Raw genomic sequence first — 12,558 nt, 5'->3', positions numbered from 1 at the left:
AGTCGTACATGGACTCCGCGGTCATACGGCTCAGGGTCCCAGGATGTATATGTATCAACCAAGTTGTAGTATCCGTACTGTCTCTAATGGTGGACTAATGCTAGCTTTCATAAAGGACCAAGGTTAAGTATGTCACGGTGTCATCACGGTATCGACATGTCAAGCTTGTCAAGTTTCCCCATGGAGCCTCGGTACCATGTCAAGCCCTCCATTCATGCTGCGTCAAGCCTGACCCATGCCACGTCGAGCATTACCCATGCCGCGTCAGTACCGCATTTGTCGTCCAGGGGGCAGGTCTCCTTCCATGCTAACGAGTCTTCGCGTCACTGCCGCGTCACCGCTGCGTTACGACCACGTCAAAATAGCCACACTCGACTTTGTTCCGAGAGCTTACCGTGGCCTACCGACGTCTCAATGTGTTCCGCAGTACCATCCCAATATTAATACAGAGACTTTTGAATATTTCCTGATTCCTTCGCCCCCAATTTAAAACTTCATTTTGGGCCTTGGCAAAATGTCAGTCACGTGGTTTCTCACTGGGTAAGTCGATCGTATGTAGTTTCTTACCTTATTCATGCCATGTGCGTCCAGTGCATCCCGTGGAATTGGCCTTGAACTTACCAGGCAGCTCCTAGAGTCATCTTCTAACACTGTGTTTGCCACCTGTCGTTCTCCTGCCACAGCCTTTGCCCTCGATGCTCTCAAATCCAGTTCCGGGATACTCCACGTCGTCCAAATCGATGTAATGGACGAAGTCAGTATCAAGGCTGGGTGTTCAAGAGTTCTAGAGCTTCTCAATGGCACTGGACTGGACTACGTCATTAATAACGCTGCGATCGTGCGTTCTGCTGTGCTAGCTGTTACAGACTGTATGACGATTCTTGCACTGCAGAGCCCCGTCACAGACTTGCCATCTAGCTTCGATCCAGTGTTTGCAGAGACGATCAAGTGCAATGTCACAGGTCCAGCACTGGTTACACGCTTCCTTCTCCCAGCCATCGAGAACAGCAGCCGCAAAGTCATTGTCAACATCAGCTCCTCTCTTGCCAGTATTAGCAAAGATCTCGGGCCCAAATTAACCGGCTACAGCATCAGCAAGGCGGGGCTTAACATGCTTGTAGGCGATCTTGTCATCGATCTCTTGTTGCTATATTGCTTTCATGAATGAATTCTTTTCCGCTGTTCTTTCATCTGCCTGTCTATGCTACCTTAACAATTGGTCCTGATTAACCATGCGACAGACGTACAAACAAATGCGTGAGCGTCCCGACTTCATCCCCATCCTCATGGACCCCGGTTGGGTAAAGACAGACTTGGGCGGCGAGCGTGCGAAGATTGAGACTCATGTCTCTGTGACGGGCATTCTGAATGTCGTGGACACAAACTTACGTTGGCTGACGCGGGCAAGTTTTACAAACTATTTGGGGAAGCAGATTCCGTGGTAGGGTGTTGTTTGCGAAGCTGTATAGCTATCAATACAAATCCCATTCCTGTGAGCGGCGGTGCACGAAGTATGAGCTCCTAGATTTGCGCCTTGCGCATCCGCATTCGTCGTAGGCTTCGTACCAAAGGCTCTGATTCGAATCCCTAGCTTCGTCGATCGTGACTTATATCCGATAATGCGCCGAAACCGAATCGAAGAAGTTCTGAGAGGGTCGTAGCACGTCTGGTATCACCGCCCTCCGGATGTTGGTCAATCTAATTGCGACGTAAGCATCCGCACCAAACCCGCACGTTATTCACCTTAGCCATCTAATCGAACCTGCTGTTCACATTGCCCACCTCACCGATCACACGTGCTAATGGTTCTTCTCCCACAGAGCCTTGACTCATCAAGACCTTCATATCTCCCGACATACGACAGGGTGACCCAGAGCTAGATGATGATGTATGCTCGATAACTCTAAATATCTGGTTTCGTGCTGGATTGGGATCGATAGACTTCCACTAGCGCGTCCAAAGCACGCGGAGCGCCAGAGAATGCTTAGGCACGTGTTTGACGCGTGGTGGCATTAAATCTGCCCAGCGTTATTCTCACGTACCAAGCATGCGTTTTGTGCGTGCTGGTCTTGTATGATCCATTCGTCAATTTTCTCCTGCAGCCCCCGATATGCGTTGTTGATCTCCCCAGATGATCTATTAAGCCCTGCAAAAGGACCTTAGTCGGAGGGGCTCAGTTAGGCAGAAGCGGTGTTATCAAGGGGCTCTAATACGTTCCTCCATTTCGGCATGTGCGCCTCTGATTTATGGTCTGCACGCTTAGCCCATGCGTTATTGTGTCAGGAAACTGGCCGGTGTCGTTCCAATAGCTCGGCTCGGTACATCTGATGGCCCGTGTGTATCGAGAAGGTTTAAACCGACCCCGGGGAAGGATGACCACGCTAAACCACTACATCTAATTTCTCTTCCATCAGAGCTAATCCACCACCCCACTAACGACTTGCAATGCCTGAAGTTCATGGTGTCCTTATCATCGCCCGCAACGGCGACCGCACCGAGTTCTACCAAGATCCGTATACCTACGAGCCCTCCTACACCGAGTCTACGCCTCTCGGCGCTGTATGTCTACCTCGTCTTCCGTAAATCCCACCTAATATATGACCCTAGGTAGAATCCCACCAACTTGGAAGCTATTGCGCTCGACATACCTGAACCCCTCTTCCCCATCGTACATTAAGGGCATCCATGCTGACCTCGTGCAGAATGATCAATTGGCCGTGCACGCCAAGGCTGGTGGGGAAGGCACTGCGATCTTTGATAGTGCCATAGCCGTCCTGCAAGGCCTCTATCCGCCAAATTCGAACAATGAGATCGAGCTTGCTAACGGAACGAAGATCGTTTACTCCACTCGGCGGTTACCAGTACGTTCCGGTTGAAATGGCCCCGAGTGGCGTTGACCGTGCGCTAGAGCCCTGGACTCAGTGCCCTGTTAAAGTTGCATGCCTCTATTGAGTCACTGGGATGCTCATCTGGGGATACTATAGGCATTCGAGCAGCACATCAAGGATGTGTACGCATCTAAGGGATTCGAGGAGACTGCGACATCTGCAGAACGCTTCTTTAGTGTCGTTCGCGACTACGTCTTCGGAAGGCCTACGGAGCTTGAAAAACGCTGTACGTGTACTTCTGTTTCATCCTTGCTCATGCTAATCGCCCTATGACAGTGGAACGTACGTATCACGCAGCAGCTCCATGACGATTTTTTAACTTTACGATATCTCATGTAGATCTATGACTACATTAACTCGCAACTTACGCACAACCAGACCTATGCGTACCGTCTTCCACCGACTTACAATCGAGCAGGCCCACGGATATGCTAGCTACCACGAAAACGCTATCTTCTCTGACAAGGGAAATAGGTGGAATCGGAAACAGTGCGTTTCACTCACCTGTATGGTTTGCGTCTAACCTCCTGCATAGTTTGCTGGCCGTACAATCCTTCATCCCATTCTCCACTCCCTTGAGCGCATCACCTTTGATAGCGACCCCCTCAAGTTCCTCCTGCTCGAGACGAGTTACCAGCCATTCATCTCGCTATTCCACATGATGGAGATGGTCAATGAGCACCCTCAGCTCGCTGCTATTCGTGAGTAATCGGCTTCAGGCAACCATACAGCTACTCAATATTGGCATCACTATAGCCAACCATGCATCCGCCCTTGCCTTTGAGATTCTTCGTGGACCTCCTCCCGAACTGCGTGAATTCCTTCGAATCAAATTCAAGAACGGAACCAGCGGGGAATTCGAGACTTATCCCATCTTCGGTCACAAAGGAGACATTGCGGTAACAGAATTCTTGTATCGCCTTGAGGTACGACCTGTGCATGTCGTTTTTCACTGGTCTCATGTGTCCTTTAGAACTTTGCTATCTCGAGCCAGAAACAATGGGAATCTGCGTGTGGAGTCCATAGCGGCTACTTTGGCATCACGTCTGCTGCCGAGAGCATGAACGCACTGCTCACTGTCTTCTCAGCATTCTTGCTCCTCGGCATGTTTGCTCTGGCGTGGTTCAAGCGTAGGCGTGGAACGTCTGTTCGTGTTCATGACGTGGTGAGTCGCTCGAATCCGCGCTGGGCTCGGTTGGCTTACGGATGGTCTCTAGCTTATTGTGGGCAACGAGAATCGCAACTTTTGCCATGAGTTTGGGGTGAGGTCATATGGGTGATGCAGGCGTGTCATTTCATTTGGTTTGAGTAGTATTGCATGTGTTTAGATCAACATTCTTTGTTTTGCCTGGAGTACGTTTCTTTTACGACTATACATTTCTGCATGCCGCTACGTAGTAGACAGAGACTGCCGGGAGAGGATCACTACACGTGAAACCCTTCAGAGAGTACGTGAGCCTTCTTGGACCCTTGCACAAACCGTGCGCCATGCTTTGAGGTCAACTAAACGCGGCCACGTGCATCACGTCTCCGATACAAACCGCAAACAGAAACCCCTATCAGTGACGAAAGTGATTTACTTGACTTCGCCCTACGACACCAAGTGTAGTACTTGGCCATTTTAGTTCGTTTGCAAATACTCACAAACCCACGCGTTATAATTAGTGAGTATTTCAAGAGTGAGCTCTTTTGCCTTTCAGCGTGCTTAACCCTAGCTGTAAGCTGTTCAACGTCTTGCATCATTCTCAAATAGGCCGCGGCCCAAGAAAAGAGTCTCAGCATAGACTATGTAGTGCCAATTTGAAGACAGCGACCCAGCAGATCGCGCCCTCGCTGCGCACGTACCAGTCTCACGTACGTCCTACCCCAATCATTTCGTCACTGAAGACAGTTTCAAATTCAATCATCCTAGGTCTCTCCTTTCGTCCCTTCTCTTCTGCGCATTCAAGCACCTCTCGTCTCACAAAACCAACCCATTCTCTAGATGGGCCTTCATCCTTTTCCTTCGCGTCGCCGTCAGCAGGTACCCACAACAAGCTTCTCAGATTCTAGCTGACAGTGACGGTGCAGACCAAGCAGAGGAGAGCAAGGGACGACGGAGACAACGCGGTCAAGAAGATATGATTGTCCAACTCTTTGCCCGATGTACTGCCGCTCAGCAATGGGCGGGTGTGAGGAAACGCGTTCCGTTCAAAGCCAGGTCGGAGATGCTGGCTTCGGACACGTATGAGGTTTGGAAGGTATGTACATTAGTTGGTGCTGCGAAAAGCGTGGCTGCTGTGCGTCGATCGTTTACATCGTACTGTTACCAGAATATATGAATCGGTCGATCTATGACGTCGAATCGGAGCAACAGATATCAAGTTCTATATGATTACAGGGCAGGATTTACAGCTGATCATTCCAGCGCGCGATGCTCCCGACACTGCCAGACATAACCATGTCTGACCTCAGGGAAATTTTGTATTAGTAACTATTGTTAACTATCATCCACTTGCACGCTATTCAACTCCTGCAGCAGGTCCACATCGACCATCCCAGCAGCACGAAGGATATCCTCTCGTGGACCTTCCACGTCACTTACGAGATCTGGTAGTACACGGAGGCGACTCGTCAGCCAAATGATCTGCAGAACGCCAGCGCTATCGATAGGCATTGTACAGTTCTGCCCATGCATCCCGTTTGTCACGCGCATCGATAACGCCAGCAAAATCAGAGAGCAGGTGAGCGCCATTGCAAGCTAGATTATTGCTTTGGTTAGTGGTACATAAGTTCTGACACGCAACAGAATACTTGCCGGCCATAAGTTTATCTAGATGATAGAATGTTCAGCAATGAAATACACTATTGAACGATTCTGAGCCTTACACCAAGATGCCACTGCAGAAGCTGCTGCGAAATGGTGGTATTTCCAACGCTCCGATTAAACCCACCACCGTCGGCGCCGAGCTGTCCACCTTTTCAGTCCCAGTATGTCAGCTACCGTTTCGGTACAGATCAATCGGAAGTCGCTACATACCTGTCCATAGAACTGCGGCATAGGCCCTTGATAGAGCCGATTCAAATCGGTCACGACTGCACAGAACCTCCCTCGGACGTGGCGGAGCTCTGCCCAGGCCCCCAACAAAGTTCAATGTTGGGTGGGGAAAGACAATATTTATTCCAATCTGCTGCATAAAAAATCTGACGTGATGATTAGAAAGGACTGAACATTGTTGGGAGCTAAGCGTGAATTACACTTCCAGAAGAGATAGTCCATAGCATGATGCTCGGTCTTGATTCATGCACCAGTTGGTGGGATGCTGTGCCCCACTTGCGAAAGGAGAGACAAGCTTCCGGAAAACCATTGAGTACCAGAAACCATACAGGTAGATCTCAAGGGGTCCAAACAATGGCATAACTTACCCATTTTTCATGATGCAATGCACTTGCTGATGGCGGTGACCAAATATCCCATTTGGGTTCTTCTTCCGGCGCGGACCATACTTCCCATTCCCTGAAAGCAACCGGCCCAGGGGGTGGGGAAAGACCCAGTAGTTGATTGGTTTGTACATCAATAGTTGCGGCATGGGGTTGAATATCAATTGTGCATGCTACTATATGAACATCGTACATGCTGGAAATTAGGGGGGGCTGGGGACTACCTATAGTCGTGATCAGCTGATATTCATGCGTAGTAAAACCCCATACCTATAAAGGTTATTGAAGGATATTCCCAATACATGTGTTGAACAGTTTCATTGTCGAATAAGTTGCCCGAATTCACAGCAGTCGAAACCATGAAAGCAACGGTCGGCTGTGATAATGCAGTTGAGTGAGAGATTCAAAATTTCAGGAAGATTGACTTGTACTCCTGGAAAGAACGAGGACATGGCAGGATTGATCGCGACCTGATCTGGGACTAGTAGATGATGAATGAATTTATTCCAGGACTACGTAGAAGAAATACATACACGGAGCTACAAGTCTAGCCCTAAATTTCATGGTGCGATTTGAGATCGGCGGTTTGAGTGTATAATATCCGAAGTTGTCAGTATCAATTTCATAAGAATAGGTCAATACCGAATTGCGAACCAATCTGCAATTCGCTCTGAAAGACGTCGCATTCACGATGGCGTGGCCAGATATATCGTTAGACTGAATGGTGTCGTACAGAGTAGCACCCTCGAGCCCCATTTCTTGAAGATTGGCGAAGTGACCTAATGTAGGAACTAATGCACTGATGGTTTGCCACTGAATTGCCATCATATCTACGTCTGGACTAGGCCAGTACGAGAATTTCGTCGCGGACACATCCACGGTGGCGTTGAACGTTTGCAATTGAATGACGGATGACGAAACCACGTGAAAGGTGAAAACACATGCAAGATAGACCGTTATTGATAATATGCTCCACCATGATGCAGGGACAGTTGATTGCCGCCAAAGACATTCCAGAGCAGAACCAAGGCCGCTCCATGCGTTCACCGTGTCATGAAGAACGGTTACCGTCTGGCGTTGTGTGAGGTTCCTGAAGAGTGTCAATCGTTGCATTAGGTAAACGAGTACCGCGCAATAGATCTGGAGGAACATTGGTTCAAGAAAACACAGTTGATATGTCACGAATCCTTACCGCATAAAAGGCCTGTGATGATGCACTCAATATAGTCACCCAGATTTCATTTCCAGATGTGATCAGGACGACTAGACGATGCTCGATACCCGAAATGTTGAGCGCAAGAATAACAACGTGGAGGAGAACGAGAGTGATGTGCAGAAGGGCGCATAGAATGGCAAGAGGTGGCCTCACTGATTCCTCCCGCTGCTTAATAACTGGCGACGGGGCCGGTTGGTGATCTGCAATCCTTGATGTGAGAGAAAACAACGCTATGCTGCATGAGAGTACCTAACGACGTAGTGAGTGTTTGTACTCGCTCGAGTTCCGCAGAACACGTGTGAAGGGTGCCTATGTGGTGCAAGGGAAGGACGCCGTCATCTTGACGTAGCTTGAAGAAGTTGGGCAGTAGTAAAGATGACATGAAGTATGAGAGGACATCATACGAGCCATGCGTATTGCTTTAGGACTTTTATGTTTCACGGACCTCCTCGGAGTCAGTCCATAACAGGCTTTACAAGAACTTCATCCAGATTCTACTTCAGATCCAGGCAAGGGGGCGGGCGCCGGCCAGCGCAGGGCATAAACCTATGCACGAGGAGCAGAAATCTCGCAGAAAATTTAGTGGCACAATGTGAAGAGATCATCATTACTCGCTGTTCAAGCACCCACAGGATTGGAGTATAATGACTATACGTTGGATTCGGACGAGTGTTGGAGGAGGGAGAGACGAACACCCGAATCATCAGCGGTCAGACTTTCCCATGCTTTGCAACTACCTTGGCAATATTGGAAACACATCATCCCAGATAGCTCTGGCGTCGCGCTAGCTAGTTCGGGATCTGATACCATCATAATGTCTGTGCGCTGCGCTGGAAGTAACCGTGAAATGGGTACCAATGCAGCGCTCCGGGTTAGCTGGAGAGCCTGACTCGTGAGATCGCTTTTCCCGATCCTGCGAATTAGAGAGCACAGGAGGGCAGAGGAGACGGCTCCTACTGTTTAGTGTTCCGTGGAAGTCCACCTAGTTTTCCACCCGGGTGGATATCCACCAGTTATCCACCTGTGAATAACTAGGTGGATAACCCAAGGCCAAAATTGATAGGTGGATAACGTGGATAACTCAAAAATGGTGTCAGTGACTCGGTGTGTAGGGATTACATTAAATATTCATTAAATACCCTCAAAAAGCTTAAATCACGAACCCCGCGCGTCTATCATGGGGTTCGAACGAGGGATCTAGTCTACTTGACTTGATGCAACATCAAGACAATGATTGTTTAGTTGAACATCAACTCGAAAAATGACTGAAATCTTGACCGGCGACAAGTTGTCTATCCTCCTCATTGTGATCCGTCAACCTCGAAACTTACACTTACATGCAACCACATCTCAAGGATCAATTAGTTGAACTGCGACTCTGTCTCAAGGCACTGCCAACCGATATTCCTATTCCAGAGCAGTCAAAGTACAATTTTTCTAACTTCAGCCCGGACGCTGATTGGACTGCAGAGATTGGTGAGGTTGGTGCTGTCAACCGAGAGCTAGAGGTTAGGTTTGGCAACCGTGTCAATGGCTTGAAACTTGTAGAGCGAGGCCCAGAGACGGAAGCCATAGTGGATGTGTTCGAAACATGGATTGAAAAATATCCGGGTGATATCATCCTAGAGAAGTGGGTGACTGATACTCTCGGAGCTGCACGAGGTCTCATTCTCGCGACCGGACAAGCTGTGAATCAGATTTAATTTTCTTTCCAGTGAAACTGAATTACTGACCTGTTATTCAGTTACCGACATCTTCACATGAGGTTGAATTGTCGTCTCGCAACCACCCAGACATTGAACTCGTGCCGAGTGGATCAAAAACATCTCACAGCCCCCCGCCGAATAAGTCGAAGGCATCGAAGAAGAAGAAAAAGATTGTCGAGTCCAACATATCCGTCATGCACCTATACAGAGACGCCGAACCAACACCTGTAAAGGGGAAAGGAGGTGCCAAAGTTGATCCTTTGATGGATCTTGTCTCAGTCAATACATACCTCAAAAGTAACCCTGAAAAGTTGATTGTTCGGTGTGCTGGAGCTGAACATGGATGTGCAACCACCTGGGCTGCACCTCGCTGGAAGACCCGAGTATTCGGACACGCATTACAATGCGGAAAACTCGACAAAATTGATTTAACGCTACGTGACCGTGTTCGCACTGCCATGGCTAAATAATCCTTAGGGGGCCGCATTGAAAGTCAAAGCCTGGTAGTGCTGACTGCGGAGTACAACTCACCTGCATCCACCCGAGTTACCATTGCACCCACATCTTCCAGTGCGCCACTGCCAGTCAAACAAACATCAATATATCCATCGCAGCACAAGGCACACATTTCAGCACTCAAAGACCAGCTTGACTTTGACGTCCTGAAACTGGTGTGTGTTGGAGGTATTCCACCATCAAAAGTTGACTCGAAGGAATGGAAGACAATGTGGAGGCATGGAAATCCCGACTACGAACCAGCATCTTGTGCAGTACTTACCGAGACACAAATTCCCAATGAGGCAGCTCGCATCGAATCATTACAACTGGAGCACCTTCGTACCTGCAATGACCTTACCATCACTTTCGATGGAATGACGACGAAAATGCCCCAATCTGTTTATACCGTACATGTGATCACTCCTGTGCGTCGGGTATTTTTGGTAGAAGGTGATGAGTCGTCAAAAGAATCACATATGAAGTTGCACTTCAACAACTTCTTACAGTACTTGCTCCAATTGCGAAGGCCATAACATGCCTCGAGTCTACTCACTCTAATGTGTCAGATGTGTATCTTTTCTGGCTTGCTGTCACAGCAACAATCCACCAGATTATCACTGAGGATATCACTGGCTTGCCCACTCGTGTCACTGAGGAGATTCGACAAGCTGTCAATTACCGTTTTAATCAAATGGTAAATGATGCACCATGTGACGTGTATTTGACTGGTTTTATTCTCGATCCTCGTAAGTTTTTTATGGAGATTATGTATGTATTTTGATTTCGCGGATGAAGCAGACAACGAGCCTGAAGTGGAGAATGATGACTCGGACTTGGATGGTACTGACCCAGAGGATATAGCTGACGACGGGTCAAATAAAGCAGATTCTTTTAATGGCGAGGCTTTTGACACTGCCAGTATTATCAATCTCGACTCTAGGAAGTTAGCTGATGTACTCGCCGACAAGGATTTATCACCCTCTCAAGAAGCACCAAGAAACACCATAACTCTTCTGCCGGCAAGCACTTTCCTGGAAGAGAGGGTATTAACTGAGGAAGACTGGAGCATGGCGTAGAGTCTACATTGATATGTATGCTTGTGATTTACCAAAATCGTTACGAAGTGCCAGGAATTGCGAAATTTTGCAGCGATCGGGACTGCCGGGCCGGTTTTCCTGCGGGTGGATATCCACGTTACTCACCGGTGGATTACTGACCACTCTTTGCGCTTGGGTGGATATCCACAGTGGATAACCCTTCAGACAGTTATCCACAGAACACTACTACTGTTACTGTGTACTTGTAAAACTTTGTGGCGTCAATTCAATGACACCAGTACAATCTTGAATCTGCATTGTGAAGTTAGCGCGGCATGTCGTGAATATTTGATCCTGAGACATTCTCTCTCTGGACTAGTACAATCTTGGAGAGCCTTAAGCTTCATCGATCATCGGTGAGTCCTAATCATTTTCACCGTTACAGCCATGTAATTGATGTGGGTCATCTCAGGCTGCGTAGCATCACGTAGTGGGGACTGAACACAATACATCATTTGAAGCGACGTAAATACAGCTACCCAGGCTGAACCGTCTACGTATCCTTCATGTTATCTTCTCTACTACTTAACGTGAACCCAAAGCGACAGGACAATGATGATTCCATGTCATTGCAGCCGATTGGGAGTGTCGCCAGTTGTTCTGCACACGAACGAATACCAACAAGCACTCATCTTCAATGCCTGCCCGGCGGCAATACACGTCCGACTCTTGTCCCAGCGGCTACAGGTTTCTTTAATTCATCGCTGTCCACAAAAATGCCGCACAAATTGATATCAACATTTCTATGCACCTTTATGCACATATTTCTCGTCCTTCTCCATCTTATTCTCCTTGCGCTAAGCATTTCGGGTGTCGAGCACCGCCTTGTCACATCTGAGGATGGTACATGGATGACGGTATTGAGTGTATTGACACAGGTCTTTTATGTGGTAAGACTGCTTGCTCGTTGAAATAGAGTCCATTGACCTTGATTCGTAAAGCTGTATTGCACGATACTCGTTTACCTGGCGCAACGTCTGACACTTTACAGGAACCTGTTCCAGCATCAAAAATTGACCATCCTCCATGACAATGTTAATGCATGGAGCGGCCTTGGTTCTGCATTGCAGTGTTTCTGGCAGCAATCGAGTACCACTGGATCATTGTGGTGGATTGCATCTATTACTACTTATCTGGGCTGTGTATTCGCGCTTCACGTTGTATCATCATCCATATTTCAGCTGCAGACATTCAGCTCAACCACGAACGTGTCGGTCACTACGTTCTCTCACTGGCCTGGTCCAAATGTAGACATGATGGGGCTTCAGTGGCATACCATCAGTGCCATCGTCCCCTCTTTGGGTCGATTTACCAGTTCGTCGAACGCAGGACTTAATGGTCCCACACTGTACGACACTGTTCAAGCAGATGGCGCCACAGGAAATGCCACAGTAGATGCAACTACTTTCCGAGCAGAGTGCGGGTTACTCCATAATTCTGAGTTGAGCTACACCCCTAGGCTCAATGTCAATCAATTCGGAGACTACGTGCTCGAGCCGCAAGTTTCAGGCCTCGACCAGTCCATGAAGTGGCTAGCCAGACTCGTACCGCCCTGTCAGTGTTTTCTCCTATCTTGCAGACCTGTATCTTACATTTCATGTCATTAGATCAAGATCAGGTCGTGGTCAATAGTCCCATATCTGCTGTTTTTCCTGCAGTATGTATATTTGTATTTTATTTGCCCATACATCGTTCTCTGATCGACCCATGCAACCTTTAGTCTACTATTGCAT

The 12,558-nt window shown here is 48.2% G+C and overlaps 6 protein-coding genes across 6 annotated transcripts; 4 read left to right on the top strand and 2 right to left on the bottom strand.

Annotated features, from left to right (window-relative positions):
* Positions 1 to 514: 514 nt before the first annotated feature.
* Positions 515 to 1,445, top strand: EDB91DRAFT_1258990 (uncharacterized protein; the record flags this gene model as incomplete). Its single annotated transcript, XM_041324367.1, has 4 exons — positions 515 to 540; positions 592 to 838; positions 893 to 1,117; positions 1,242 to 1,445. The coding sequence occupies 4 exons, from the start codon at positions 515 to 517 to the stop codon at positions 1,443 to 1,445; spliced, it is 702 nt and encodes a 233-aa protein (XP_041168373.1).
* Positions 1,446 to 2,445: 1,000 nt separating this feature from the next.
* On the top strand, positions 2,446 to 4,168 carry EDB91DRAFT_1258989 (histidine phosphatase superfamily; the record flags this gene model as incomplete). The annotated part of the gene is made up of 10 exons (XM_041324366.1): positions 2,446 to 2,559; positions 2,612 to 2,668; positions 2,703 to 2,861; positions 2,985 to 3,114; positions 3,165 to 3,170; positions 3,267 to 3,394; positions 3,424 to 3,589; positions 3,645 to 3,814; positions 3,862 to 4,053; positions 4,106 to 4,168. The coding sequence occupies 10 exons, from the start codon at positions 2,446 to 2,448 to the stop codon at positions 4,166 to 4,168; spliced, it is 1,185 nt and encodes a 394-aa protein (XP_041168372.1).
* A 790-nt stretch (positions 4,169 to 4,958) lies between these two features.
* EDB91DRAFT_1187351 (uncharacterized protein) lies at positions 4,959 to 5,779 on the bottom strand. Its single transcript, XM_041320498.1, has 2 exons — positions 5,201 to 5,779; positions 4,959 to 5,128 (listed from the first exon to the last, which is right to left on the bottom strand). Exon 1 carries the CDS (start codon positions 5,620 to 5,622, stop codon positions 5,368 to 5,370), a length of 255 nt encoding a protein of 84 aa, XP_041168371.1. The 5' UTR covers positions 5,623 to 5,779; the 3' UTR covers positions 4,959 to 5,128; positions 5,201 to 5,367.
* Positions 5,733 to 7,906, bottom strand: EDB91DRAFT_1258988 (uncharacterized protein; the record flags this gene model as incomplete). The annotated part of the gene is made up of 8 exons (XM_041324365.1): positions 5,733 to 5,845; positions 5,908 to 6,058; positions 6,294 to 6,532; positions 6,579 to 6,684; positions 6,740 to 6,789; positions 6,842 to 7,448; positions 7,501 to 7,724; positions 7,774 to 7,906. The coding sequence occupies 8 exons, from the start codon at positions 7,904 to 7,906 to the stop codon at positions 5,733 to 5,735; spliced, it is 1,623 nt and encodes a 540-aa protein (XP_041168370.1).
* A 955-nt stretch (positions 7,907 to 8,861) lies between these two features.
* EDB91DRAFT_1232412 (uncharacterized protein) lies at positions 8,862 to 9,864 on the top strand (the record flags this gene model as incomplete). The annotated part of the gene is made up of 2 exons (XM_041321068.1): positions 8,862 to 9,212; positions 9,269 to 9,864. 2 exons carry the CDS (start codon positions 8,862 to 8,864, stop codon positions 9,698 to 9,700), a joined length of 783 nt encoding a protein of 260 aa, XP_041168369.1. The 3' UTR covers positions 9,701 to 9,864.
* Positions 9,865 to 11,568: 1,704 nt separating this feature from the next.
* EDB91DRAFT_1019363 (uncharacterized protein) lies at positions 11,569 to 12,273 on the top strand (the record flags this gene model as incomplete). The annotated part of the gene is made up of 2 exons (XM_041312539.1): positions 11,569 to 11,691; positions 11,767 to 12,273. Coding segments are annotated over 2 exons (630 nt in total), but the record flags the coding sequence as incomplete, so codon positions are not given.
* Positions 12,274 to 12,558: the final 285 nt, after the last annotated feature.

The sequence above is a fragment of the Suillus paluster genome, assembly GCF_016628075.1.
Source record: "Suillus paluster strain FC165 chromosome Unknown EDB91scaffold_593, whole genome shotgun sequence".
Lineage (NCBI taxonomy): Eukaryota > Fungi > Basidiomycota > Agaricomycetes > Boletales > Suillaceae > Suillus > Suillus paluster.
This window is presented reverse-complemented; position numbering and strand designations above follow the sequence as displayed.

What these genes read in the sequence shown, in the direction of transcription:
- EDB91DRAFT_1187351 (XM_041320498.1), bottom strand. Translation starts at nt 5,622, where the DNA reads ATGGCGCTCACCTGCTCTCTGATTTTGCTGGCGTTATCGATGCGCGTG.